This window comes from Brachyistius frenatus, unplaced genomic scaffold (genome assembly GCF_029030835.1).
Source record: "Brachyistius frenatus isolate BFR_SWC_R1_liver_20210118 unplaced genomic scaffold, ASM2903083v1 Contig_44, whole genome shotgun sequence".
NCBI lineage: Eukaryota > Metazoa > Chordata > Actinopteri > Embiotocidae > Brachyistius > Brachyistius frenatus.
In genome coordinates this window covers 2,332,524-2,358,444 of record NW_027210643.1, presented here as the reverse complement: position 1 = coordinate 2,358,444, position 25,921 = coordinate 2,332,524, and the positions used below count along the sequence as shown (strand labels likewise).

Genomic DNA, 25,921 nt, shown 5'->3' with positions numbered 1-25,921 from the left:
AAGGAAGGGAGTTAAGTCGAGAACCAGCCAACACGTGCACCGTGGAAAGAGAGCCGGTCGAGATACCCTCAGCAGTCCGGAGAGCGCTGTACCTGCTCGCCGAAGGGCAGGCGGGCAGCAACCATTGTGTTGCATGCGAGTATGAAGTGCATGAATCTGTCTGTGTGAATTTCATTCATACCTGAGAGAAACGTCTGAGTGCGAGATCATTTCCAAAGATGAAGGTCACAAATTCTCTTAAAACTCACAACATAAGAAGAAATCTGTTCATATGTTTGGCTGTAAAATGCCTTAGAAGTGGGAAACATGCCATAAGCATGTATTCATGTATATACTATACTATATGTATAATTAATGATTTATCAATTAATTATCGAAGCTCATTAGGTGACGAATCAATGATAAATATCTGATATTTCATATTTACTCCTGTCAGACGATAGATCAGAGAGTCTGTCTTACCTGTGGTGAAATGTCTGTGGCAGGGTGGGTGGGGAGGTGGAGGGGGTGGCCAGGCCGGGCGAGTACGGATGGTACGGCGTCTTCTTCAGTGCCTGGATCAGGTTGTGCCTGTACTCCGGGTCTATGGACCACAGGGAGCCTTTGCCTATGCTCTGAAAGACAGGAAGGAAGGAGGGGTTGTTATTAGAGGAGATATCACGGCCCCTCAAAGCACATCACAAACACAGCACACCGACCTGAGCCTCCAGCTCCGGGGCCAGAACTCGAGAGTCCAGACCTCCTGCTGGATTCACTCTGAGGTGCCAGTCATCACGTTAAAGCACCCTCGAGTTTAATATTGCGATTATACAACAAGTTACCATCTAAATTAAATGTATAATCACAATGTTGTCAAATTGTGGGGCAACTCGCTCTCAAAATATACAACTTTTTGTTGCGATTCCCGTTTCCATGGCAACGCACGGGGGTGTGGCTAACAACTGGAAAACAATCAGTCGCGTCAGTAGACTCTTGTGTAATATATGCAATGTTTACAACTCAAGGAAGTAGGCCGACCCTTAGCAACGACCCTAGCAACAGAGTCGAGATCTAGTCCGTTTTATCGCTTTTTAGAGATCGTTCCTCAAACTGAATAAATACAGAACATAGAAACACTAAACTGCTCAGCTCGCTCAATCTCGTTGGAATGAAGATATCCGCTGAAAAAAGATATCGATGAACCGATCAAGCCAGCTGCCGCTGGGATTTCAAGTGCGCAACTATCCGTGGTGTAACGGTACGGGTGCTCTGAACAACAAATAAGGACCAAAAGAGACCCGATTTCAGCAAATGGGTCACATTTAACAGGCCTATAACAAGTAAAAAACAACATTATAATGCATTTTATATGAAATTCAATTCCAACTATATGTTTCCATTGGGGAGGCGGAGTGATATTTCTAGTGATGAGCAGGGTGTGATGTGGTGATGATTTGAACATGTTTCAAATGTACAGTTGACCAATCAGATCTCCGGGTCGGAACTACTTGTTGTATCTTATTTACCAACAATTCTGCATTTGCATTGAAAAAACAAGACCTTGCGAGTCTACTAGCTGATAGATCACCCCCCCCCAAAAAAAAAACAACAACCCAACAACAACAAACAAACATCAGCCAGACAAACATTCCCATATTCCCGAGGAAGAGAGGAAGATACGGATCTGATGAATGAGAAATAAAACACCCTCAATGCCACCTCGCTCAGTATTTTCCTCACCAAAAAAAAAATATCACAAAGCCTCGCTCTGATTAAGACACTGGGAAACTCTTTAACTTTTTTCACTCCAGAGGCGATGATGGTGTGTATTTTTAGATCAAAGCAGCTTCCCCCTCACCTAATGAAGCTGTCGGCTCCCAATCCGAGTGAAACCAGCCTATAGATTATAGAGAGAGGCCGCCATGAAAATACACTCCCCCGTCTCCGTCTCTCACAGCCTTCGCCGCGCTTTCATCTGCCGTGTCATCTGAAGGTGGCAAAAACTGGGGAGTTCGTGTACGGCGGCGACCGAAGACGGCAGGGAGAGGGAACATAAAGTAAATATAAAATTAAAGCCGTCCTGCCTCGTGTTCGGCTCACTTTGTAGTGCTCTGTGATATGTTACAGGTACAGGCTACGGGGCGGGGAGATGTCATGACTGTGGACTTCTGATTTCTGCAAAGTACGACAAGGAATCTATTAAGTGGGAAATGTCAGATATGGTGCAGCCGTGCAAGCGAACAGTAATTGGGGACAAATTCTAAAACCTGAGGCGCATTTTGTATCAAAGTGGATGAGAAATCTGCACCTTATTGCTTCCCCTGCAGTCGTGGGTCGATCAAAACCTCTCCCAAATTATACAAAATTTGAACTTATCTTTCAACATGCAGGTATCATGACGTACGATGAAGTATTTTTTCCGCAATTTTAATCATCTGGTGACCACTCAGATTTATGTTGCAACCTTTAAGGGTTATTTATCAGACTTCTAAGTACCGCACTAATATATCCAACAATGACTGACAAAAAAAAAAAAAAAGAAACCTGACATATAAATATATAAATTGAGATGAAATAATTAGACCTTGGCTAGGCACACCTTATCAAATCTAAGTTTGGCAACAGCACCTTATAATAAAGCAGCAGCTTCTACTGTAGTGGCTCATGTATCTGCACTGTAGCCAGCTAAGTCTTAATCAACTGAGGAACCATATGGAGTGCTCTTTAATTTAAGTTAGAATATTTTTTTTGTAAAATCAAAAAAAAGTTTGTTGGAGGTGAAAAGTTCTGTTGGTTTTCTATGGAACGCACATAATTTCATTCAATCCAACCAGTTGCCCACTGTGACATCACACATTGGGTTTTTGAACGGGTGTTTTGCAGCCTCGAGGCATTTCGGCATTCATCATCCTGTTGTTTTTTTTGGAGCCAGTAGTGGTTATGTTTGGAAGAGCTGGGGAGGAGGGAGCGGTGGATCTGACTGACAACTCGAGGGAATCTGACTGCACCCCAGGCATGTCAATCAAACCAGGTACCTCCCCGAACATACCTCTATTTAAGGCCTGGTGTCAAATTATTGATGGAATTATTTTCAGAAGGAGGGACTTTAACTAATGACACCATAATCACTTGTGAAAAAAAAAATGACTGGCTTTGTATTTCGTAAGAGAAGTTGAGGCTTTTTAAATGTGAACCACTAAACTTCACTGAAACATGTCACATTTAGCATTGATCCGTTTTTACACGGCTGACAGCAAGTGCTCAGGTACAGTTTGGTCATGCCACTAATATTAGAGCAGGAGGTCACACTTTTACCGAGCAGATGTCTGAAAAACAGCAAATGATCAAGTGCATGAAAACCAAAGCTTGACCATCTGATGTGCTGCAGAACACGTCCTGCTGCAGGCTTCAAAATTCACCCTTCACATTTATGTCTGATTTGATTTCAACTCCTTGATATTTTTAAGATGGAAATGTTGGGGGCTGGCAACTCATGATGGAAGCCGTTTCAGAAGACTCACATCTCTTAAGTAAAAACATTTATTGAAGTTCGATATCGAGGAGAACAGAGATCAGTGATACACCGACGCATCTCTGAAGGCTGCTCTTCTTGCCAGGCCTATTGATGCACCTACAAGAATATTAAGTCACGTTAAGGCACCTCACTGATGTCGGAGTGTAGTTCAACTGTTTAGACTATTTGGCTCCTTCCTGTCTGGAGGCTCGGTCTCTCATATCTTTCACCCCTGCTTGTACAGTATGTGGCTGCTGCTAATGGTGTACGGCCAGCGGGAAAAAGCTGTGTCTACACAGAGAAACCATAAATAAAATTCCTTTACAATCTGTATGACAATAACAAAGTGTATCATTGCTAATGAGTGCTGACCGCGCAGCGCCTCCGTGGATTAATTGTGTCTCCCCGTCAGCCTCCTGATCCCAAGATGTCCAGTCGAAAACTGCTCTCTGACCCACTGCAGCTTCTGACCTTGTAAGAATTCAAGAAGCTAATAGGATGTGTGTGCACTGTTGATTTGTGTCGTCGTCCCCCCCTGTCCCACCCCCCCGTCTGGATCTTTGCATTAGTATGTCAGTCATGTTGAACACAGGCCATATGTGCTGTGTTTTGCTCTGTGTGTGTGTGTGTGTGTGTGGGTGAGTGTGTGTGTGTGTGTGTATGGCGAGTTCCCTAGGGAGTGTGATATTACCCAGCATGGTCTGCTCCTGGGAGTGCTTCTATTACTGCCAGCAACGCCTCTCCTGGAGAGCATGATATTACACACACATACACTCGCTCCCACAGAGGTGACCCCCACTGGGCCAAATTTCCCCTTGCGCCTTCAGCCCGCCAGCGCTTGTGTGTGTATATATATATATATATATATATATATATATATATGTGTGTGTGTGTGTGTGTGTGTGTGTGTGTGTGCAACTAGTCTGCCGGCCGATTAAATCAATGCTCTCTCCAGAATCTCTGTCTGCTGGATCCCCTGCCTCTGCCAACCAGCCAGCCAATCAAAACGTCCAATCTCTCTCTCTCCCCCTCCCCCCCTCCCCGCCTCCTCCGTTGATAGGCCAATCACAGGTTGCATCTCACAGGAAGGGTCTGTCACCTGGGCTATAGCGGTCGCCGTGGCAACAGGCATCATCCAAGCTTGGAAGCGAGAGGAGGTGAAATGGACTTTTCAATTCTCTGACAAATTCCACAAAGTTGAGAGAAAGGCAGCACATCTCAGAGCTGGAGAAAAAGTATGAGGTCAGAAATCAGTTTCCGAGGGGTTCGGGTTTGATATGATGTGATGCAGAGGGTAAAAATATGTCACATCCACAACAAAAAGGTGGGTCCCGAAGCATTGAAGCAGGTGACAGGGGATTGCCTTTTCGACATTCATCCCGAACTGTTTGTGATCTCTATTTGTTGTTATTTCCTCTCGTCATCTTTTGTTGTGTTTCTTCTACGTTCTGGAAAATCGTCACAAAACTGCGGCGTTAAAGAGCAGGATTACACAACAAATAATCCACAAGCCGAACGGTTAACGTCTACTTTAAGAAGCATCTTTTTTTTAACGAGACGAGGCACTGCAATCGATTTTAAACGGAAAGTTTAAGCAGCATTTCTCTTAAAAGAGATGGATTTAGACTTGATTAAGAAACCGGCCGCGTTTGTATGTCTCTGCGGAATACCGAGAAATATATAGATATATATAGAAAATACCTAAATATATGTATACAGGTATTTTCATGATAAATTAAACATACAACTTGCCCGGGACACATCATAGTGTGAGTAAAAGACAAAAAGGGAAGACAGAGTAGACAAAGGCAGAGAGAGAGAGAGAGAGAGAGCGCGAGAGCCGGAGAGAGAGAGAGCGGGATGATTGTGTGTTGCTAACATCTGTTTCCTGTGTTATATAAGCTGTGGGGGCTGGTCTCCCTTGGAAATGGGAGATATTAAAAAGTCCTGCTGCCACTGACCCCGCGAGTAACACAACACTCCCGCTACTGCATTCCTGTTATCTTATCGCATCTACCTGTCACACATGTTCGACACATCAGGACGGACACTGGAATATATTTTAGACTAAATGCATGAAAAACACATCCTAACAGGACCAAACTCTTCACACTAATCTCACCACTCTGTGAATTTAACCAATTTTTACTCCTTCTTTTGGTTTATAAGAACAGTTTGACAATTTTAACGCAGAATATAAAAAAAACCCTCTCCCTGCTCTCTACAGGTTATATCTTGGTATTTTAATTATGTTTTTCTGGGGGTTATTTCTCAGCAATGTTGTAGATTTTACACTTTATAGTAAACAAACAACATGTTAATGGTGAGCTCCTGAGGTACTTTAAAATTTTCTCCACCTTTGAGCAAAGCTCGACTGGCTGCTTTGACCCATTTCCAGTCTTAATGCTAAGCTAAGCTGCTACATATTTAATGCACAGACATGAAAAAGGTATTAACTTATGGTAAGAAAGCAAAAAAAAAAGTACATTTCCCTCAATGGGAATTGTTCCTTTCAGGCTGGGCGACATTATATATTTTTCTTACTGTCAACAAATCCGGTGAAAACAACAAAAACAACAATGAGTTCATGCAACTAATAAGTAATGAGTGCGTGTAAATCTTATTCCTCTGTGCAGCTGAGCTACAAACACATCCGTGAGTGATACGGTTACCCAGGGTAACATGTTTCCTCATGACAACAAACATGGACATTGCAGTGTATTTTTTTGGGCCGTTGCACACAGACACACGCACGCACACGCACACACACACACACACACACACACACACACACACACACACACACACACACACACACACACACACACACACAAAGAAGCTGAAAAGCAGTTTTTCTTCCTGTTTGAGCACCGTTTGCTAAAAACTACTGTGTACGTCTGTTTTTACAGAAGCAGTCTGTTTTTAAAGGTTAAGATTTTCACGAAGAGTTTCAGGCCTGAGTGCCAGAGACGGGGTAAAGAAGTCAGAAAGCATAAAGAAATTGTTTAATTTGGGTCTTTTTATAGAATTTTGTCACTAAAAAGTACCATATTTAACTGTTATAATGCAGCTGCGTACCGTCATCTACGGAAAACTGCAGCTTTAAATAGTGTAATCGTGATTAAAAATGGCATCCACATTTTGAGGGTTAATACGGGAGGAGAAAGTACATTTTGTTTTCGACCCTGTAATGAAATGAGATAAAAAAAAAAGACGTACGATGCACAGAGAGCACGGAGCTGCCACTCCGCGTGGAGGCATCAGCGTAAGAGGCTTTGTTGTCTTCTACATTTTCCTGCGCAATATGACTTAACCTATACTACCAATCTAAAGTATTACGACTGCGTACAGTTGGATGATGGACGTCCGCAGTTGGAGTGAACGCTTCAACCCTGGCTGTGTTTAAGCCTGATTAACCCACTGTGATACAAGGATCCGTCATTACTTACTGTAAATACACAGATAAACAGGAGGATTAATAATACGGTATACGGCAGGAGCAGTGCAGCATGCAGCGGATACGTGTGCGGACACGAATCCATTCAGCACAGCAGAAAAGAAACAATTTGATGCTCGAAGCTTAAATACACACACTGAGAGAGATTTACAGCAGACGCTGCAAATGTTCCATAAGTGACAGTTTTAAAGAGGAAAGAGGCGAAAAGGAGTGGAAAAGTACAAGAAGGGGAATATTTCTGCTTGATATGAGACCATTTCTGGACTATCTGAAAGCCAAATGAGAACAAAGAGCCAGCGGCAGGACAAAGAGGTCCAGTAAATGTAAATGTTGGTTGGACAACAGGTTCTTTTTATCAGGCCATAGAAAATCTGAGCGTGATAATATGTGGAAATATCTTCTACAGGTGCTGTGAATCGACTTTTCCTCCACAAGTAACAAGGCTGTTCCCCATGTGGTTTTAATTTAGTGCAAAGTTCATGCTTCTCATGCAGTCGAAGTTTCCCCTTTTTTGCGTCGGTGATTGCGATCGCATATTTTCAAAGACGAGAACAGAGCAAACTTAACTTCAGACTGAAAATCAGATCAGTCCATTTTTACTGATTCACCAGGTGCACTTCGACACCTTCAACCGGCCACTTTCTTATGTCTTTATTAAAACACAGTCGTCAGTGCAAAATATACAAACACGGATTATATTTGAGACGCGAAGTGGCCCGAGCCCAATGTAAACAGCTCCCGAAGCGCCGATGATAAGCTGTCATTTAGTAATTCATTCCACTGAGGTCATTTGGGTTCTGGTTCCCCTTTGGCTCATCACGGTAGCATACATTTTTACACCCGTGAAACTTCTCCGAGAGCACCGGCCTTACGGGTGTTTAAATTGCTTCCCCCGAGGCGACGCTGAACAAATGGCGTGCGACGACAAGGCGCACGACTTCTGACTCGCAATCACAGAAACAAACACGTCGCAAACAGATAACAGAAACAGCCCGTCATACATTTTAACGGTGTTTTAAAGCAGCAATAACTGTTTTTGTTTGTTTGTTGATAGTGAAACATGCTCCGACATTTACATATTATACCAGCACATAAAGTTGATGTGGCTGATTGGCTCATGTTTTTCTCCTTTTAGCTCTGTTTTGGTTTCCACCGACTCCTGACTGAAATATCTGGCTATGTTCACTTGCCGGCTGCTGACTGTTCATTGGTTGTTGCTGGACAGGAAGCAGGAAGCTGCCGGCTGATTTGAGAGCAGGGGCGAAGAGAGCTCTGAGATTGAACCGATACAGTAAATATGAGAGTTCTGAAACCAAAACAAAGAGCTGAAAGATGCTAAAATACAGCGTAGTTCCAATCAGCTGGCAGGTCTCTATGTCTTTGTCTCCACGAGCGATCCCTTTCACAATAGAACAGAAAGCTTTTTGTGATCCGTGTATTTTTGGAAAATACAACGAAATTGGGACATCGGTTAAAAAAATAACAAAATAATAATAATGATAACAAAAACAAAAAACATAATAATGATAACAAAAATAATAATAATGAATAAAAATAACTACACAAAATACAATAAAAAATAAAGTATAAAGTAGGAATAGTGCATAAAGTCAGATTGCCCGAGAATATTGGACGTTGGAAATAATAATTTTGCCCATACAGTGAGATTGAGATTATTGCACAAGGAATAATACTATTGCACATCGAGTGTTATTGCAGCATGTAGAATGTAATTATTGCAAATCGAGTGAATCAAATTATATTCATTTCAGTTGATTAAGAGTGTGAGTGGCCTTGGGAAAGAAGCCGTTCAAGAGTTAAGTCCTATTACGCACAGTAAATTAAACAATTGTCATCGTTAAGAATACGAATTAAAGCAGCTTTAAATATCTTTGAAAAACTTGCCTACCGTATATGGAGAAGCTAGCTTCTTGAAGGAGCCCAAATGCTTCGTCACCACGGCTGGTCTTCACTTTTTTTTTTATTGTTTTTATTTTTCATTACTCATAAATAGTCGTCTCACACATATATTCCTTGTTTTGATCACAGTTTTTGTCTCAAATAGATTCGGCTTTTTGCATGCATACTTAAAATGACCAGAGAAGCAAAATGAAAATCAATAATTTGTTTGTAATTTTAAGAAAACTATGATGCAATCATATCAGATATTTATCCTTTAGATTCTGACTGATATAACTGCAAACCGAATGTATTGGCCGATATTGGCATATGACAGATATGTCTGTGATATTGTCCTATCACAGATATATCTGTATCAATGTATATGTTGGCCAACGTGCACTGATATGAAAACTTTTTACTGAACATAATGCAGAAAAAGAAGCTCGGGTTAATTAGCTTTCTATTGCTCTTATTTTATTTTCAGTGTGGACAATAAACTGTAAAATATCCAACCTCCATTACATACATTACACATATAAGTGTCAAAAGTAGTTGATAACCACATTTGAGGGATGAACGCACAAAACATGGAAAGAATATCAGCCAATATATTGATATCAGAACATTTTTGCTCCTCTAATATTGGCATTGGCCCCAAACATCCACTATCGTTTGGTCTTTTTTCTTGCAGTAGTTTTATGGCTTCAACAATCTGCTGATAAATGAAGACGAAATAAAAAGAAAACACCTGAAGCAGACAAATCTCTGCTCACACCAAACGCTGCAGTTCATAAAGCTCCGAGCGTTCAAACGTGGAAGAATCAAGGACGCCTCTCATCCGAACGGGGCACCGTTAAGTTCGGGGTGACACACTTAAGTGCAACGCCAAGAGACTTCATAGTGAGTCTTAGATTACAAAACTGCCTGTTCCTCTCTGCTGTGATTTCATAAGAGGCTTTGAGAGATATATCGCTGAGTGTGTGTGTGTGTGTGTGTGTGTGTGTGTGTGTGTGTGTGTGTGTGTGTGTGTGTGTGTGTGTGTGTGTGTGTGTGTGTGTGTGTTGTGTTGTTACAACACTGATCTTCAGCACTGATCCACCAGTCTGAGGGCAACAACACTTGTCATTAAGGCATGTCATTCAGCACAGAGAAGAATCCTGTTTGTAAACAAAGCCATGGCAACCGTGGGACTCGCACGCTCTCTCTCTCTCTCACAAGTTTGCACTCCCACACGCACACGCACACACACACACACACACACACACACACACACACACACACACACACACGGAGCAGCAAGCTTATTCTAAACTAGTCCCCATCTTGTCATCTGCCTGGATATGACCCAGAAATACAGCCACTGGAACAAATAGGCCACTGTCATATTAATCTCCACCTCTGTAAATTGATGGAAATATAATTTGGTGCGTTCAGAGTAAGCCACGACTCCCCGCTTCCCCCATTTCTCTGCCTTCGTATCTCCGTCTTTCCCTAGCGACGATAACTTGACCTCCACTTCACCAAATCCCTCGTCTTTCTTCTTCTCCACGGCGAGCCAGCGAGTAAAACATAATGCAGCATAAAGAGAAATATATTACACCTCGCCGTAATTGCAGGCTCGATTCAAAAAGACATAAACACGTAAAGGAAAAAAAAAAAGCAAAGCAGGAAAAAAAAAAGAAAGAAAAAAAAAGGTGCATTCACATGCAGATAGTCTTGGTGAAAAGCTTTGAATGGCAGAGTCTGACTAAAATTACAGAGATTCTGTAATTGCAGCTTCAGATAAAGCACAGCACTTGGCAGGTAGAGTAAGAGTCTGCAGAGATGTGCCCTCATTTCTACACCGACACAGCGCTCGCGTGTGTGTGTGTGTGTGTGTGTGTGTGTGTGTGTGTGTGTGTGTGTGTGTGTGTGTGTGTGTCCTTTTAAGCATTCATGCGTGTTTGTGAGTGTGCATCTGTGTGTTTGTTTGTGTGTCGTCAGACATGCCCTGTGTGTGTTTGGGAGTGTGTGTGTGTGTGTGTGTGTGTGTGTGTGTGTGTGTGTGTGTGTGTGTGTGTGTGTGTGTGTGTGTGTGTGTGTGTGTGTGTGTGTGTGTGTGCGAGAGATGGGGGGGGGGGCAGAATAGGTTTGAAGGGTTAATTAGCATGCTGTCTTAAACAGTGTGCAGTGACAGGAAGACAAGATGAGCTGTCCTTGCCAAAATCACCTCTATGCATGCTGCACACACACACACACACACACACACACACACACACACACACACACACACACACACACACACACACACACACACACACACACACACACACACACACACACACACACACAAGCACATATGTGCATATAACACAAGATGAGGACATATATTTTTTTCCCCCTTTCAACACCTCAGTGCCCATTTCAAGCTCTCACACTTGCAAGCACGCGCACACACACACACACACACGCACACACACGCACACACACACGCACACACACACACACACACACACACACACACACACACACACACACGCCTAAGTCAGTAAAGCCAAATCAGTTTTCCCGTTGCTACAGCAACAGCATACTTTTATGTCAACTGCAACCTTGTTACTATGGAGATATGTATACAAGAGAAACTCTGTGCCGTCGTAGTCAAGGGCCAGATGACAGCATAGCGTGAGGGTGTGCGGCGCACAGACACACACATGAATACACACACACACACACACACACACACACACACACACACACACACACACACACACACACACACACACACACACACACACACACACACACACACACAGAGTTGAGATTCACACGCTGGTCAAGGAAAGCATAGCGAGCTCTCATATCCTCCTGTATAATCTCAATCAGCTAAACACGCAAAGCTCGCATTGATCCTCGCTGTCTGTCCCCCACCCCCAACACCCTCGGGCGAGATGGAATCTAAAGTCTGTTGGCATCCGTGTTATTAAATCCTCCAGTATTAATTTAGCACTAATTGAGTGAGGGATTCATTCCCCGTTTACCCTGAGTCTTTAATGGAGTGAAATCTGGATGGGAAAGCCAGTATAAAAGACTGTATCAAGACTTAAATCAAAAACGAAACGCTGCTCCCGCTGGGGAAGCACAGAACGTCAGAGTGAAAGAGAACTATGAAAGCCGAGATCATCAACTATTGATAAGGCCGAATCTGGTACAGCTGTAGACAAAATACAGAATATGTTTGACTTCAAGTTGGATATGCCTGCAAACCGCTGATAACTGTCTGGCTGTGAAAGAACTTATAACCGCACATGAACTCGGGAATAATGGGCCTGTATGCACCATACGGCTGCAGGGATATTCTACGACGGAGGTATACGATACACGACTGGTGAACGATTGGTGCTTCTGGAGGGAGTCAAAAGAGGGGGGGTGGGGGGGGCATTAAACAATACGCCTAAAACTGCACACAGCGAGCGCTACAACGTGATAATAAATTGATATTAGAACTGATATGAGACAGACATGGGTTAGTTAGAACCAGGGCTTTAATGTAGTAACGGACAAATATTTAACTTGACTTTTTCCAAAGATATTCTCAGTTCATGTGTATCTAGAAAACAAGTATATTTAGGTCACACCTCATATTGACCCGGATATCAGACATTTTCTTTCAGGAAATAAGGTTTTGAAACCTCGGAGAACGTCTCACATTCACGGACTAGATAATTATATGTTTTAAAAATCAGATCATTTTTTTTTGAACGATAGAGTACCAGTGTACAGCGACAACAAAGTGGTTAATTCATGTATTGATCAACTATTTCGAGCAATAGTTTTTGAGTCATTTTTTGGTGCGAAAATGCTCCAATCTGTGATATATGAAAGAGAGTTTCACATATTATCGCACTTCATGTTTCACCTGTGCGAGAAAAGACTTGAAATAAGAAGCGAGTGATTAATGATGTCTGTGGGAAACGGTCCCAGCAGGACAAAAGGAAACGTGATTACTGCCCTCAAAAGCAAACTCTGGAAAAGTTGTGATTGTAATCGGGGTCTATGTTCGAAATGCGCTGCCCAAGAAAATGGCTTCAATTCGGAGGTTCCTCACCTCACCGTTCCTCATGAGAATAATCAGCCTGAAGCTGTTTGAAAAGTTTTAGCAAATCTTCCCGAGTTCGGATTATGTCTCAAAAAATGATCAGTGAAGTGAAAAAAGCAGGCCGTGTTTCTGATGGTCACAATCCCAGCTGATTAATTTGGTTCTCCAAAGTGTTTAGACCACCAACACCCGGCCCCGAAGAAAAGTAGCGAACTGAGCTCTTTACCTGGCTGCGATCTTTGTCCACCTTCTTGAAGCACTTGTTGAGCGACAGATTGTGGCGCACTGAGTTCTTCCAGCCTGTAGGGGCGCTTGCAAAGTAAGGGAAGTGCTCCAGAATCCAGCCGTAGATATCCTTCACCGGCAGCCGCTTGTTTGGCGCGTCCTCGATGGCCATGAAGATCAGACAGCTGAAGGAGTACGGAGGTTTTCGGTTGGCCCCCGCCGCCAGGTCGTACGCCGAGTGTGCATCCCCGAGGAGGGGGTCGTCCGGGGAGGGAGACGAGGAGGAAGGCGAGCGAGGGTGCTGACCGTCGGGGTCCTGCAGGGGGGAGACGCTACGCAGCCCGGAGTGGCTGAAGCTGTTGAGGAGGTCGGTGCTCTCGTGGAGCCAGGAGAGGCTGGTGAGCTCCTCGTCCTCGGCTCTGGAGAAGGAGGCAGACAGGGAGAGGGAGAGGTCGGCCGCCTCGGCCTCGGAAGCCGCCGTGGCAGCGTCCCCCTGCCGGTACGGCGGGCTCATGCCCTGCGAGGCACTGGCTCCACTACTGGGGCTCTGGGCCTTCTTACTGGGGGGCATGGTGGGTCCCATCCAGCCCAGGGCTCACTCCTGAAGGGCAGGACAGCAGAGAGAGGAGAGAGGGGAAGGCGGGGAGAAGGAAAAGGAGAGAAAAGAAACGAGGTCAGCTTGTGAAACTCACTCGGTTCATCACATAAAGCCTTCATTTTTGTTAAAAGCCAAAGGGTGGAGGCAACAACATTTTGACCACATTCCCAATTAGGCTGCGTCGGATCTGAGGAGGAAAGTATTCATCATCATTTTCCTCTGGGGCTCTCTATCGTAGTCTGACTGGGACGGCAAATTTAGTGCTTCACTGGTTGAGGAAATCTTGCCTTGTACAACGACCCTCTAATTACAAGCTTACCAGCAAAGTATTGACATTACACGGGGCTGCTGTCATAACATATGAACACTGCTAAAGGTCTAATAGTTGGAGGGTCACAGAAACTCTGCTGGTGATTTAACATCTCTGCAGCAGCAGAACATTTAATTGTCACGAGTGGTGCATTAAATAAAAATGATTAAAAAAAACAAAAAAAAAACTCTTTAACAATATTACAACTCAGAAACAGCGTCCAGCGGTCGGCGTTTGTTCCACAGCGGGACATCTGGGACCAGCGATGATCGCGATTTCCCGCGAAAAGAGAGAAAGAAATTAAGAGTGCGAGTTCAAATCCATCCTCGTTGTAATCAGGCGGTTCTTCTGCCAACATAAGAGCAATGCCGTGGTCGTTACATGCAGGCTGAGCGCGGTAATTGGAGGGGGAAACGCGTCGGACTATCACAACACAATCAGAAGGCTCACAACCGGGCCTTTGATTGTCCTCTAGCAGAGACAGCTGTGGGAAGGGCCCGGCAGCAGCTACAGCCAAATGTAATCTGCTCCACTCACTCTGAACATGTTTCAGAGTCGGGACACACATAGACGCCCTCGCTCGGATGCGCACAAGCTCTCTCTCTCTCTCTCTATCTCTCTCTCTCTCTCTCTCTCTCTCTCACACACACACACACACACACACACACACACACACACACACACACACACACACACACACACACACACACACACACACACACACACACTCTAAATTTGCATGCACAGGTCTGGACACGCTTTTACACAAGCATGGGTACAAAGAGGTTCCAAAAATAAAAGCATGGACACATATCGTGCAAACATGGATGGAAAAACACACACACACACACACACACACACACACACACACACACACACACACACACACACACACACACACACACACACACACACACACACACACACACACACTAGAGAGCAGCACCATTAGGACATGGGGATTAAGTCCAGATATGTTCTGACCGGCCCCTGTGTGGTGCGATCACTCTCTAATCCAAGGTGATCATCGGCCGATCTGTCCCCTCACTCTGCGTGATTGACTGACAGCTGTCACCCATGGCAACCCGCTGTGCCGTGACAACTGTCAGCTCGCTACAGCTCCGGCCGTCATGTCACCATGGCAACAGAGCAAAACAACTCATCTCCCCTCTCCCGTTCTGTCGTCCCCCCCCCACCTCTCTTCTCCGTATCTGTCGCTCTCCCACCTATCTCCTTGTCTCTCCTTTTTTTTTTTTCTTTCTCACTTTTCTACCAGCGCCGATAACTCCGCTTAACAGTGTTGACGGGCTGTAGTGGAAGGACTGAGCTAAATATAGACTCGATGTATAGCCGCTGCGCCGTTGCTCGGCGTATAGTCGGCCAGCCTACAGTCACCTCGCCGCTCCATCCCGCTGTCTCCGCGGCGCAGGAGAAACTGCTGAACGTCTTTGATCTCGTCGCCACTTCCTCCCTCTCCCTCCCTCTCCCTCCCTCTCTCTCTCTCTCTCTCTCCTCTTTTCACTCCTCGCGCTGTCTGACAGCACGCGCGCTCATTCAACAAGCTGTACCTGTCTGAGGTACAGCGTTGTTGCACCAATATTGACATTGAGCATAATGAATTCAAATTGCCCCGGTGACGATAATGGCGAAGCTGAAAATAGTGAACACATAATCAAAGGGATGGGCGAGGTGGAAAGGGTGTTTGACAGGCTTTTCAAGGTGTGTGTGTGTGTATTTATGCATGTGTTTGACAAGCTTGTCACGGTGTGTGTGTGTGTGTGTGTGTGTGTGTGTGTGTGTGTGTGTGTGTGTGTGTGTGTGTGTGTGTGTGTGTGTGTGTGTGTGTGCGTGTGTGTGTGTCTTGAGAAGGAAGAAAGGGCATCTTAGTGACATTGTTCCTGGTAGGAGTCCACTGGAATGCAGAGATGGCTCTGATGCTCTCTTTCTCTCTATCTCCTCTTCCTCCTCCTTGTTATGTTGCCATAGCGGCAAGGGGGCCATGAAACATTACGGCTGACAGTAAAGTCATCTCATTTTACTGTTGCTATGACAACAAACTCCTCACTGTTGGTTGGGGCCATTGCGAGCTGCCGCCCAAGCCTCGTGCCTGTGTGTGTGTGTGTGTGTGTGTGTGTGTGTGTGTGTGTGTGTGTGTGTGTGTGTGTGTGTGTGTGCCACCATGTCTCCCATGGGCTCTCATAAAGCTTAACACACTTGCTCGGCTCTAAACAAACTTTCATGCAACTTCTACAGCAGCCCCTCAGGACCGACTGCTAAAGGACAAAGACAGATATCGCTCAAGTTCAGACTAAATGATGCTCGCTGTGTGTGTGTGTGTGTGTGTGTGTGTGTGTGTGTGTGTGTGTGTGTGTGTGTGTGTGTGTGTGTGTGTGTGTGTGTGTGTGTGTGTGTGTGTTAGAAGCATCCTCACATTTGTCTGACAGATGGGACTGTGCTATTCTCTCTGTCTTCTTCATTCTCTGGATCTCTTTTGTGTTTGCATGCTTTGTTTTGATTTGTGTTCCTCTCTGTTTGGCTTGTCCACATTTGGCTTAGCGTGTGCATGTGTTTTCTCTTGCATGTGAATGTGTGTGTGTGTGTGTGTGTGTGTGTGTGTGTGTGTGTGTGTGTGTGTGTGTGTGTGTGTGTGTGTGTGTGTGTGTGTGTGTGTGTGTGTGTGTGTGTGTGTGTGTGTGTGTGTGTGTGTGTGTGTGTGTGTGTGTGTGTGTGTGTGTGCATTAGACTGTAAGTGACTGTCTAGTACATTGTTCATATAAGTGTCTGTGCACACCGATGCAATTGAAAGAAGCTGAGGTCTGTGTCTGTTCTTACAGAGACCCTTTTTTACACTCTACAGCCTGATGTCATGAACGTTAAACATTTAAACTTCTTTAGACTCCACCAACAGAATACATTCAGTGTCATTATTATAAATGATAAGCAGATTAATGGGTTATTCACAGATAAACAACAGAAAGTGATCGACAGTTTTATGATCTGCTATAATTTTGAAATGTTATCTCTGTTAAGGTCATCTATTGGGCAAACACATCATCTAATTTTAGTGTCTCAAATATCAGCATTATCTCAATCCATTTGTGGAAGTCACTCTAGTCAACGGGAACTCTTACTTTAAGCAGATCACATGATCTTCATAGATGAGAAAGCCTGTGTGTGTGTGTGTGTGTGTGTGTGTGTGTGTGTGTGTGTGTGTGTGTGTGTGTGTGTGTGTGTGTGTGTGTGTGTGTGTGTGTGTGTGTGTGTGTGTGTGTTGCTACGCATTAAAGTTTTACTCCTCACTTGGATGGAGGCGTGTGGGAGATGTCGTTCAGCATACTGAAGATAAGCTGGTCATAAACAACCAAAACCACTAAGCGAGCATTTTTGCTCATGTTTTGAGCAGCACAGTGGACGGGGGATGGGCACCAGCAGACAAACGGTTTTCTCAACATGTGTTTGTGTTTACAAAAGCCGCACACAATCGGCCTCTTCGAATGACATCAGTATCATCCAGCTGTCTCTTGCTTCATCAGTAAGTGGGTGTAATAAGGGGAGAGACATGGCAAAGGGAACCAAAGGATCAGCAACAGAACTCAGCTTTCAATGTTACAGTCTGGAAACCCTGTTTGGATTAACATTCACTCAGAAGTGCGAGTTGAGTCGAGCGTTTCTTTTCTGAAGGCGGTTGCAGCGGTGGAGTTTTGGCCTCTTTTAGCTCATTGTGATTGGTCACATTTTCTAACCAGGAGGTCTACGCCCATTTGGATTGCAAACGACTCCCTGTTGAGCGTACTCAGACCTCTATATACTGACATCAGGCTAAATTTATCTAGCATGCTCTGAGGAATGTCTCGCTTTAATTGACTACATTTACCATAAACACTGATTGAATATCCATTTAAAAATGGCAAAATTTTCACTTTAACAATTGAGCCAACTCTTGACCTGATGATGATTCAGTTGAAAGCTTTTGAGGATTTGGGATTATTTACATAAATTACTATTTTCAGGGAAAATAGTGAACCCTTAAACTTATTCTTTAAATTTCCTTGAATATATAACCAATAATAAAATTTAAAAAAAAAAATCACTTAAAGAATCACCAGGTAATGAAAACAAACGTAATGTACCGCTATGGGTTTTCTATCACCTCAGATTCGGTCGGGGACCCGCTGCAGATGCCTTGTAATGATTTTATTCCCATTTTTGAGGAAGTACATCAAACTCAAACTTACAACCAAACTTTCACCACTGTCTTGTTTAAAAAAAAAAAGTCAACCAAAAAGTTACATCTGAGCAAAATGTATTTCTGAAGCGATTATGTTTTCGCCATGCCTTAGTTTTCACGGACTGTCTGAAATATTATTGACAAACTTAAATGTCTCCTTCCACAGTCTGCTGCTTGTTTCCAGTCACACGCAGCCTCAGCTATCAATGTTCCGGCCATGAAAAGCAAAAACATTTTCAAAATCAATGCACTGTTTTTTCTCATCACATCTGTAAAAACATCCAGGAGAGCAGAGAGCTCATTTAGATTCAAAGACAATCAACCATCACATTTCGATGGACTGAAATGAGAGCTTTGAATTCTTCTGCAGACATGAAGAGACAAAACTAGAAAATATGTCCATTTTCAAAAAACTGTCAATGACCTTGACGACCTCTAGCCAGCTGCAGGTGGAGGCCACCAGCGCTTACACGGAGGGGACAAGGTTAACAAACTGCTCTTGAGAGTGGAGAGGCTGTAAGCTAATTCATGTGCTCTAATTGACAGCGTAATCATCTTACACTGCATTCATGCTCTCGCAGATACTCGTCTAAATCACATGCCACGTTTACGTAATCCTCAGAAGATCTCCGTTCCCGGTTGGCGGCTTTTTTTCTGTCTGACTCGCAGGCGTTTTGTGCACCGCAGCCAGAAGAAACATTTCAATAATGTCCTTCGTCTTAACTGTCTTGTGCTGGAGTCTGCTGCTCTATTAGCCAAACCGACTTTCAGCGAAATCCCCAAGTCATCAAATAACAGAACCCCCCCAAAACCACATCAATGCAGAAATATTAAAATAAAACCAAGATAGGCTTATGACATGCTGTCAGCAGCTCATTTGTGCTCTGCTCTGGGCCTCGGCGAACTGAAGCGACTATTACAACTTTGTCAGTTTGATCGTAGCTTGTGACACATGTGGCGTGTCACATCCTCCTGCTCCTCGCTTTCCTGTCAGTCTTCACTATGCAGCCCCAATAAAGCCAGTGCAATGACAATAACCCCACCCCCTTTCCCAACCCCAGAACGGAGTAGTAATAGTAGTGTAGGAGATGGCGGCGAAGAAAGGAATAGCGGCTGGTAGGAGTTATTACTTTGCAGAGGGGGTGAGCTGAACCTTGTGGCTCCTCTAGCCACTGTGATAAAGCAGAGTCAGATGCACCGAGGCAAAACTAATCTGGAGTTTTGATGACAAAAGGACGACCTTTATCCCTCCTACATATACGCCGGATGGATGGAAGGGGAGACGAAGACCAACAGAGAGACGGAGAAAATGAGACTGGAAAATAATAACTTCTGCTACATATATGTCAACACTGGTTGTAGGAAGCCTTGTGATGTTCTCCATTTTCAACCCATGAAATCCCTCCATCGCCCTCCACCCTTCTGTATTTCCTGCTTTTCCCTAACGACAACTATCAGGGATCCAGAGGGCTTTAAGGAAGCAGAGCAAGACCAATCACATCCTATAAGGTCTGACTGTGTCTTCCTTTTATGTCATCCGCAGCGACAAAGAGTTATGGAATAGAGGTCAGAGGTCAGGGTGTCCCTGAGGACTGCTCATGACCCCTCAGTTCTGGCTGCTGCTCTCAGCTGCCTGGCAACTAAAAACAGTTTCACACGCACGCATGTGCGCGCGCGCGCACACACACACACACACACACACACACACACACACACACACACACACACACACACACACACACACACACACACACACACACACACACACACACACACACACACGCGTATAAACATGTACACATTCAGAGAGCAGCAGTCCTCTAAAGCAACACTTGGCTGGTTCGACATTGAAAAACTAAATATTGTTTCCAGTGATTTGTTTTGATTTAATTTCCAGATTTAGCAGATTATGGAGCTCTGACTGACATTCTTCATTACAGGGAGCAAAGAAACACTTCTTGGTGTAAAATTATCCCTCTTCCAGTTGTTGTGCATTTGACACCTGTGTGCATTAGAAATACCCAGAGTACTTGTTTTACATGCAATATTGTATATTAAAAATATTGTTTTTTTAGGGGACACTTGAGAGTCCTTCAGATCTGTCGCCTGTAGTGCACAGAAGCTTTGCTTACTGCCTGATACTCGGGCTGTCACTTTTTATTCAAAATCTGAACATTCGTTCGAACATGAAAGACATTCAAACTGTAATGACCTGTTTACATTAAAAATGTCCAGTCCATTTGTGCAGCAAACCGTTTGAAGTAGTTTTTCTTTTCCCTTTCCTCCAGCAGAGGGCGCTCTAACAAATCCTCATCAGCGTGACCTCTTGGCAGGTTATGATCATTAGTTGTTAATCAGACGAAGGTGAAATGGAGGAGTGCTAGTTCGCATCAATTCTAACGAATTGTGTGTCGTTTAATATTTGGTCGATTGTAATTTTGGACAGTGACAGCCCTACTGGATCCTGCACATAGTGTATCACAGAGTCCCCAGAGTTGTTATCTATTGAGGTTTCGTGGTTCTAAAACCTGTATAATTGCACAGTAGTAGTTTAAGATTACTGCTAATGTTAGCATGCTGACTCTCACTGACTATCCTAACCTGCTAATATTCTTCAGGTATGATGTTTCCCTTGTACAACATCTCAGTTTAGCACATTAGCACTAAACAGTGTCAGGTCTTACAATTCATCCTGAAGGTGGGAACGTTCACCTGCTGGTGGAGCTCGAGGAAGGGTCTAATGACCACAGCTATTACGATTCATCCTCTGAGGATGCCATGAAATTTTTGCAATAACTTTGGTCAATAGCGTCAAACATTCACTGGTTCTTGCCTTTCAAATGGGAGAATTTTATGCATTCTGGTTTCAAGTAATTGGAAATTGAACCTTGTTGAGGATGGGAGAATTGACTGGGCTCTGGAAAATGTATTACAATTTTTTTTTTTTTTTTGACTATTTCTTATAATTTTATGTCTAAAATGTTTGAGATATTAGCGGACAATGAAAATAGCCATTAGTTGCAGCCCTATACACAGTACACAGTATCGTACAAAACCGGGCATATTCGTAACGTATACGGTGTAAGAAACTTAATAATTGGGGCTGATAGTAAAAGAGATCAAGGCTCTTACTTTACATCCTTAATAGTGTAAGCTTGAGTTCAGAGCCTGTTCTGCTGGAGGATTAAACATTATCCCTTCTGTCTATTGGCAAACCAACTAAGCAGATAATAAGCACATCATATACAGTATATTTAGGGGAACTGAGCCCCAGAACATTCAAGCTGAAAAATGATAGCAGAGAACTCATCAATGGGGCCATTGGTTGGGCTCCGAGAACACAACACAATGCTGCTTTACTAAAGGAAGCTGAGAAGGGATGCGTGTGATGTATGGGGCAAAAAAAAAAAAAAATCAAATATTGTCGGTGAATAATTCAAGACGACACAGACACACACAGCCTCCGTCCTCCAAAGTAGGCTAACCAACAAAGCAAACAGACATTTGCATCAGGCAAACACAGAGTAAGTTTGGTATGATTCATCAGCAGCCAACGATCATAAAGTCACGCTTACCCTCGCTCTCCGAGGAGGGCGAACAATCAGACTCAGATACACACACACACACACACACACACACACACACACACACACACACACACACACACACACACACACACACACACACACACACACAGACGCACAAAAGCAAACTGAGGTTGTGAATGTGGACGCTTGAAGGTGACTTGTGTGTGTGTGTGTGTGTGTGTGTGTGTGTGTGTGTGTGTGTGTGTGTGTGTGTGTGTGTGTGTGTGTGTGTGTGTGTGTGTGTGTGTGTGTGTGTGTGTGTGTGCGTGCAGCCTGAAGGTCCCGTGGTGGAGTGCTGGGGTAGAGAGTGTGTGTGGTGGACTGACTGCAGCAGTCAGGTCAAGCTTAAAAAAAGCCCAGGCCCAAGGCTCTAGACTCCCATGGTAATGGCCGTGACACACCACGGGCCCACATGCAATCACACGTCTGTGCATGCTCAGTCGGTCCGTCTAGTGTTTCTCTCATGACTTGACGCGGGTCAAGTCGGTGTGCTCTTCCAGCGTGCCGTTCAACGACTACTACTCTACTACTACTGCCACCACCACCACCACCACCACCACCAGACGCCAAGAGAGTTGGGTTCTGTTTTGGACAGATTTCTAAAATACGCGTATATAATAAAAGGTAAAGCCCAGTTCAGACCAAAGATTTGCAACCAGACGAATCTGGTTTAGAAGCTGCAGCAGAGTGAACTGACCAGTCTCTGCTTCAGCGGAGGCAGCTGGTGGTGTCCTGTACGACTCAGCTTGTCCAGTCATGAGGGGGCAATTTTACAACGTAAGGCAGGCGAGTTAGTGTTTCTCCTCTCGAACTCCTGAAACTCCAATTCCTCTAAACAACAGAATCGCTCAGGAAAAATGATGGGAAACATTGACAAAACATGGCAGATCTTCTGTCTCAAGTTCACGGTATAAATTAGCATAAACACCCTTTGTCCTTTGTTGAAACACCCACACGTCTGGACGCCTCCAAAGTTTTCCACCCTATTGTTTTTTTATGTTTTCGCCATTCAACAAAAAATGGAACCGTTGCAAGTAACTCTCTATCACTGTCCTCATTAAGGTTTTAAGACACTTTGAATTATATCCAGCCACGAAAAAGCCAGAAAAGCTGACAGTTATAAAGGAGATGCAGAGAGTCGTTGCTGTGGATGCGTAACATCGTCTCGTCGAGGTGCTTTGGTGGAAACTAGCAGGTTTTCACAATATTGCAGACTGGTGATTTGCGAGTAGTCGCAAGTTTCAAAAAGTCTCATTGTGAATCTTTGGTGTGGATTTAGGAGCTTTAAGAGGACCTACGATATAATATTAAATCTTCTGTATCTCTTTTCTCTTCCTTTATTTGTTAAAGAGAAATTAATGCACAAAACAGAGGGCATCTCAAGACGCCAACGCAGCCAAAGGGCCCAAAACAAACTCTTGGCTACGTGGCTCAGGATCATTTGTCAAGATGAGAAACGGCTCTCTGAAACCACTTAACATGTTCATTGTAATGGAGTCTTTTTGTAGCTTAACAAGACCAAAAGAGCGGCGATCCTTTTGAAGAAATTGGCTCATTGCTGAGTCATAAGTAAAGGTTTTGTGAAACATGCCTATTTAATTTTTTCTTTATTTTTGTACAGATCTGCAGTCAGGGAGGCAATATGATAGCTTAGCATGAGCACACAGTATCATTTTAGTTTAAATTGAGTACAAACATATAACATTTGCACCTTTTGACATAAAGCACAATTCAATTTGTTTATTAATGGGATTTAAAAGTTGGGGTTGAATTATTATTATTTTTTTTTTTACTTAAAAAGAGAGCCAGCTTAGCTTTTTTCCCCTGTTAAATGCTAAGCTAAACTAATCATCTCCCAGCACTAGTGCCCTACTTCACGTACCAGCTGAGAGGGTTACTCATGTAACTATTCATGTAAGTTTTGGAAAGGAGGCAAATAATCACATTTCTCAACCACTATTACTCATTCAATAAAGCAGTGCGTGTTGAGTTTAGTAGCTCTGAGTAGGGAGCCCCAGCGCTTGAGGCAATCGGTGGAAACGGTTTCCAAAAAGCAGGAAGACCAAACCTGTGATTTGTCATTTTTTAATTCTTACAAATGTTGGGAAAAAAAAAAATCAATGAGTTTTTGAAAGGATGCTGGTACATAATCAGATCTGATACTGAAATCAGATATGATAAAAATGTAATCAAACCCAGCAGTAGATGCCAACATTAACAGTAATAAAGATAACGCTCATTATCTCCACCTTCCTCTGCTCTCCTGCTTCAGAGCTCCCCTCCTTCGCCCCGTCCCTCCCTCCTCTCACTCCCTCCCTCCCTCCTCTCACTCCCTCCAAGGCCTCCCTGTCTTTTCTCTTTGACAGTGAGCAGGTCCCTGCTGGCGCTCGGTGCTCTTTTACAATATTGTGGGAGAGGAGAGACAGAACGAGAGAGAGAGAGAGAAAGAAAGAGAAAGGGAGGCTGCCAGAAACACTATACGATATCAAAGCGGCCTGTGCACAGCCAACAGAGCTTTGATAGTGGGCAGGGAGGAGTGCGGGTCACAAAAGCGCAAGGAGAAAGGCTCAGTGAACTGTTTAAAGAGGGGAGCGTGATCTATCGGGATCCCCGCATTGGGGAGAGAGTGGGGTGCGTTGAGGTGCTGAGTGTTTTCAGATGGGTGTCCTGCAGTCAAAAAAAAAAGAAAAAGAAAAAAGAAGAAGCAGGGCTCCCTCTCTGTGTCAGTCTGTCTCCCCTGTCTCTCTCCCCTCTGGCTTTTCCACTTATCTTTAACAAACAGCAGCTCGGGCTCTCAGCCACTGGCCAACAGTTTGTCCCGACAACAAAAAACCATGGCAACAACCACTGGAAGAGCCTGTCCGGTTCCAAAGGTCCGCCCCCTCCCTGGCTTCTCCGGCTCGCTCTGCTCTTTGCAAATTCGGCCGAAACAACAGATTGGAATCAATAAGCAAAAAGTTACAGAGGTGTGTCATCAAAAACCTGCGCCGCCTCACGTCACGATGAGTTCATTAGATCACCTTTGGCTGAGGAAGGCGACTGGAGAGCGAAGAAATGTGGTCTGTTTGCGAGGAGAGAGTTGAATTTGAAATAGAGTGAAGAGAGAAGGACAGGGGAGTGAGGCAGCAGTTTGTCAGGAGCCTATACGGTCCTCTGCTGACGATACTTACAGCGCTTCTGCTGATGATACAACTTTGCTTACATCCTTCACTCCTCCCTCCCACTCCTACAAGCTGTTTTTAACACTGCACAAGATACCTTATGTCAACCCAAACGTGTTCTGAATGCTGACAAAACAAACTTCGGGCTGTTTACACACTCGCAAACGGGCCCAAAAAGAAAATGTGATATGAAGAACTGCACTCGTAGAAGTTGCAAATGCTTTTTTTTCTTTTTTTTTTCCAAGGCCATCTTCAAACAATATGTTGAGAACATTAATATGTGTGTTTAATCCTGCAAGACTGCAAATTGATTAATTCAAGTTACATTATAATAAGAGGAGACCGATCCAAAGTACTTTTCATGTCTGTTTGTGCCAAGTGTTGAAACATCAATACTTTTTATGCTACCAAACCAAAACGTGTCCATAGCACACTGTCAGATACCAAATATTAAAATCTAATTTTGAGAGTGACCTACATCAGTGGATACACAGCACACGTGTGCTCTGCTTGTTACACACTAAGGGACACGCAGCATCGCAAACACATGTAAAATATAAAAAAAATAATAAGATTACAATGTGAAAGATTATCATTGTGCACATTAGTCTGTTCAAGATCTGGAAAACAACACATTTGAGCCACGAACTTTACTTGATCTGCCATTAAAATAACAAAAGTGGTTTTGGATACGCATTAAATGCTGCCTTATGAAGCTACAGAGCTTAATTATTTGTTTTTGATATTAACATGTATTTCTTATTTTGCTTCTTCTGACAGTGAGATATTGCACAAGGACACAAAGCATGAAGTGGAGCAGAGCGGCGTTTGTCTCTGGTTTGAATTGAACCCGTTCCTGCTTTGATTCTGAATGGTTGCAGTCTA

General features: G+C 43.8%; 1 protein-coding gene across 1 annotated transcript in view; it reads right to left on the bottom strand.

Moving 5' to 3' along the window:
• ches1 (checkpoint suppressor 1) overlaps positions 1–25,921 on the bottom strand; it is a 59,037-nt gene that overhangs the window by 15,720 nt on the left and 17,396 nt on the right. The window contains exons 2-3 of the mRNA XM_069703136.1: positions 13,154–13,753; positions 463–614 (exon numbers count right to left, since the gene is read on the bottom strand). Of these exons, the coding sequence (XP_069559237.1) occupies positions 463–614; positions 13,154–13,735 (734 nt within the window). The 5' untranslated portion in view covers positions 13,736–13,753. The remainder of the gene's footprint in view (positions 1–462; positions 615–13,153; positions 13,754–25,921) is intronic.